This window comes from Populus trichocarpa, chromosome 17 (assembly GCF_000002775.5).
Source record: "Populus trichocarpa isolate Nisqually-1 chromosome 17, P.trichocarpa_v4.1, whole genome shotgun sequence".
NCBI lineage: Eukaryota > Viridiplantae > Streptophyta > Magnoliopsida > Malpighiales > Salicaceae > Populus > Populus trichocarpa.
The window spans coordinates 1,703,070-1,707,211 of record NC_037301.2 but is presented as its reverse complement, the minus strand read 5'-3'; the positions used below and the strand labels follow the sequence as shown (position 1 = coordinate 1,707,211).

At 35.7% G+C, this 4,142-nt stretch overlaps 1 protein-coding gene across 1 annotated transcript; it reads right to left on the bottom strand.

Annotated features, from left to right (window-relative positions):
* Window positions 1–2,064: 2,064 nt before the first annotated feature.
* Window positions 2,065–3,892, bottom strand: LOC18106876 (protein SHORT-ROOT). The gene has a single exon (XM_006372766.3). The coding sequence runs from the start codon at window positions 3,671–3,673 to the stop codon at window positions 2,348–2,350; it is 1,326 nt and encodes a 441-aa protein (XP_006372828.1). The 5' UTR covers window positions 3,674–3,892; the 3' UTR covers window positions 2,065–2,347.
* Window positions 3,893–4,142: the final 250 nt, after the last annotated feature.

Here is a 4,142-nt window from a genome sequence, read left to right as displayed (position 1 = left end):
AAAGGATGGCAATTTAAAGGCAAATATGCTATTCAAATCACTAGACATAAAAGCAAACATGGGATCTGCTTGGTTCTCATCTGTTTGCCACCAAGGTCTCTTCCTGGTCCCTTCTCCTTCTCTTTATGTCAATTTATGCATATATTTCCTCACAAATATGTCCTCTCTTTTATCCCTTTTTCCAATAGCACAGTCGCTCTTCATTTTTGTGACCCATCATACAGAAAATAACAAAGGAAAACAGGTTCTCTGGAAAAAACAGAACCCGTCTTACCCTTTTGCATTGTATGTTCGACAGTGTGGTAACAATTGCTTTTCAAATAACTTTTCATGCCGAAATACATGCCAATGATTTTTTTTTATTTTTTAAAAATTATTTTTGATATCAGCACATCAAAACGATCCAAAACATACCAATCATATTAAATTTTAGTAAAAAAAAAATTAAACTTTTTGGGAACGCAGTTTGCACCGCGTTCCCAAACGGTTTCATTTAAATGATAAGAAATTTTTCTTATGATCTTCAATCTATAATTACCAATCCTTACAATATCGAAAATCCAAGCAATAGATTAGGTTAAGAGTGACATGAGAAAAATTGACCTAATTTAGATGCTCAAGAGACTGCGGCCACACACTGCCATATTTCTTTGCATAGCTGGTGAAATCTCTAATTAGTATCGTATTTCTGGTTTAATTCTCATTAGCTTGACAAGCACTTATCATCTACTTGCCAATAAAATAACCTGTGTTGGTTAAGAAAGTTTCTAATCAATTGGCAATCATGCTAGCCATATAGCATCAAATATCATCACAGGGAAGAGAAGATTCTTATGTTGATTTGGGAAAAATAATTTAATAAATTAAGTTCATTCATGCATCATTGAAAATGTCATCTCCTAGCTACTCTCCAAATTGGTGATGTAGGGATATGCTCATTGCCACCACGCAAATAAGTTCAATTAGTTTAATCTTTTTTGGACCCAATAAACTATAGGGTAATTGGGTTCGTTATCATGATGTCATTTATTTAAAACTTAATCACATTGATATTTAACCCTAATGTGCAAAAAATAGATAAAAAAATAATAATTCATTTAGGTAATTTATAATCTTATACCTCAATTAACATACTTAAAACCGATTGACTTGTAGCTTACTTTCTTTGGTTCATCAGAAGGTTTGTTGGATCTTAAAGCTATATAACGAGGGACCATCCTTTTCCATTAGACTATGTGTGTTTAGTAATATTGTGTAAAGTGTTTTAATATTTTTTATATATATATATATTTTTAAATTTTTTGATGTTATTATGTCAAAACTAACAAAAAGTATATAAAAATATATTATTTTAATATTTTTTAAAAATAAAAAATATTTTAAAAAACAGAAACTGCCACTATACCAAACATGCACTTCAAAATATCTTGGATTCGAGCATTTCTTTTTTAAAAGTAAAATATGAAACAATCAAACATTTATCTTTTCATTAAAAAAAATCAAATCCATATAAAGATCCGAGGCTTAGGCATTAATAAATGGGTGCTCTTGCAGGCCGCCCGCAATCAACAATGAATTCCCAAATTATTTTTTAATGAGTCAGGCATATACATCACCACCGAGCTAGGTTTTGGTAGACATTAAATATTCAAATAAGAACTGAAGAAGGATCTTCTACACAATTTGTTTCTTGTGTTGCCATGGAAATTGCAGGAAGATGAAAACAAGGACAGCAATAATACATAAGTTACACACCAAACTCTTCCCATGCATACTTGAGCTTACCTGTTATGAGCTAATTTAATTATACCAACAATCCACTTAGGATTTGTCAATATACATTAGGACATAAAGGAAGGGACTACCAGGAATTTTTTTTTTTTTTATAGGAATTAACTGCTATTCTTGGATGGATAGAAACTTGATGATCATATGACGGATGTGATTAAATCACCACTTTCTATGAATACATGGATTGCTAATGTTTCTTACAAATTGCCCACTATGGGATGCAGAGAAAGATATTGAGGAGGCAAGCCAAAAGGGAAAGGGATGCCATGGAACTGCAAAAAAGAGGCACAAGTGCAAACACCTTCAAACAAATACAATTATCTAGAGTTGTTGAAAAGCAACACAAACTCCCAAGCATATAACATAAGAAAAGAAAAGTTGGAGTGCATAAGATACAAATATGCATGAATAAGAAGAAGAAATGAAAAGTGAAAGTAGTAGTACTCTATAATTAATTATCAATATGTGTTCATGGCGCGCTGTTCCCATCTTGTGAATAAATTGCCATGCTGAGCCTTGAATTTGAGCATAGAGATGGTGTTCTGGCCACAACCTTTTAGGGTTTCCATGCAGAAGCCCATACTACAGGTTCCTCTTTCCATGTTAGGTAAATTCCTGACTCATGATCTCCTTGAGGTAGCACAAGTGCCCACCCAGCTTTGTATCTCTTAAGCAATGCCTTGACATCATCGACAACATCATCACTGAATCCAACAGGGGAAAATGCCTCCCTTAGCCTTTCAGACCATTGGACACCCCGCTCTCTTCTTTCACACTCTCCTCCACCAGTTTCTTCATCACAAGCCAAAACCCTAACTATGTTCCTTGAACATTCCCTCTCCAACATCAATCTCTCATTACTAGTTGGGACAAAGCTCTCCTCTAGCATCTCAAAATATAGTGTATAATACCTCAGGCACTCTTCAAAGCACTTGACGAAGTCATATCTTGAGCTAGTAAAATCAGCTTCTTCCTCTACAATTGTCACAACTCGAGGGTTAAGTGATCGGAACAACTGGATTACAGAACTTCTTTCATCTACTTCAACTCTTCTCAATGCCCCAATGCAATTAATCGCGACTGCTTCATCTTCTTGAACACCCAGTCCTTCCTTTGTGAGCTCTCCTATATGATTTAGCACACTAATTACTTTAAACTCAAAGGGCACTCCCATTAACCTAGCAAACTTCTCCATTCTTTGGCCAATTTCTTTCATGACTGATCTTACAATGCTAGCAGTTACCACAACGGTGAGCTTTAATCGCGGCGTCTCATCATTTCTTGTGGCTAAAGCTTCTAGCAAAGTAGGCCACTGTGTGCAAAGGGTATTGCTGATATCAATTATGTGAAGTTTGCTTTCCCCATCTAAGGCCTCCAAAATTGCACCATTTGAAGCTACATGACCGAAAGTAGTCCACGGGCTTACCTCTTGGAATTTTAGTATCAATTTCCTAGCTGAATCAAAGGAGTGGCTCTTTTCAGCTACTGTTGTTAGGGTTTTGAAACACCGTTGACCAGACTCGGTAGCCTTACAGAATAGAGCTTGCAAGAAATAAGATGCCAATTTCTGATCACAATCTCCATAAGGAGAGGCAAGCTCATTTAACATCCATAGAAGGTGGTGGATCTTGCTAGAGTCCTTCTCTGAGATTGCTCTTGCACACTCACTAAGAAGCTTTGATGCCCACTTGTTTCCTCCTCCACAGGCCTCACCGGAGTCCGAAGACCGGCTTGTTGATGTATGGCTGGTTTGAGGCTGATTATTGTTGTTGTTGCTGCTATTGCTTTGCATGTCTATAGCTGCTACTTGATCATTGCTTTGCTGGTGGGAAGGAAAGAAGTGTGTCAGTGTGTCTTTTGGACTGAAGAGAGTTATGTCCATGGGTGATCGGCGAGGCCCCCTTTGACTCTAGAGGCAGAACCTTTGCCAAACTCAAATTTCATTTGAGTTCAGACATGGCCAAGTACAAAGCTATATTGATATAGATATCCATAGTATAATTATATCTTGGGGTGGGGGGTCATAGTCATCCTATTTTGTTAATGTGAATAATTTCTTGTGTATTATATTTGAAATATTCTTATATGTATTTTAATTTGTTTTAAGCTAAACTCTATGGTGATTACTAGGTGCATGGTTTACCTATGCAACCTCTATGTTATCATTAGAAATTAAGGTTAAAATTCTTGTTCCTTAGTATCTGAACACAATTATATTGTTTTGTTCATGGCCTATGGGTAGAGTACAAGAAACATTACATGACTTTAATATAATATTGTTAAGAACATCAAACTATTCTACTATTTACCTTCAAATGATGCGATCTCCTGATGAAAACTTCAGAACTTTT

Excerpts from the sequence above, each read along its gene's own strand:
- LOC18106876 (XM_006372766.3), bottom strand. The coding sequence starts at position 3,673 with ATGGACATAACTCTCTTCAGTCCAAAAGACACACTGACACACTTCTTT.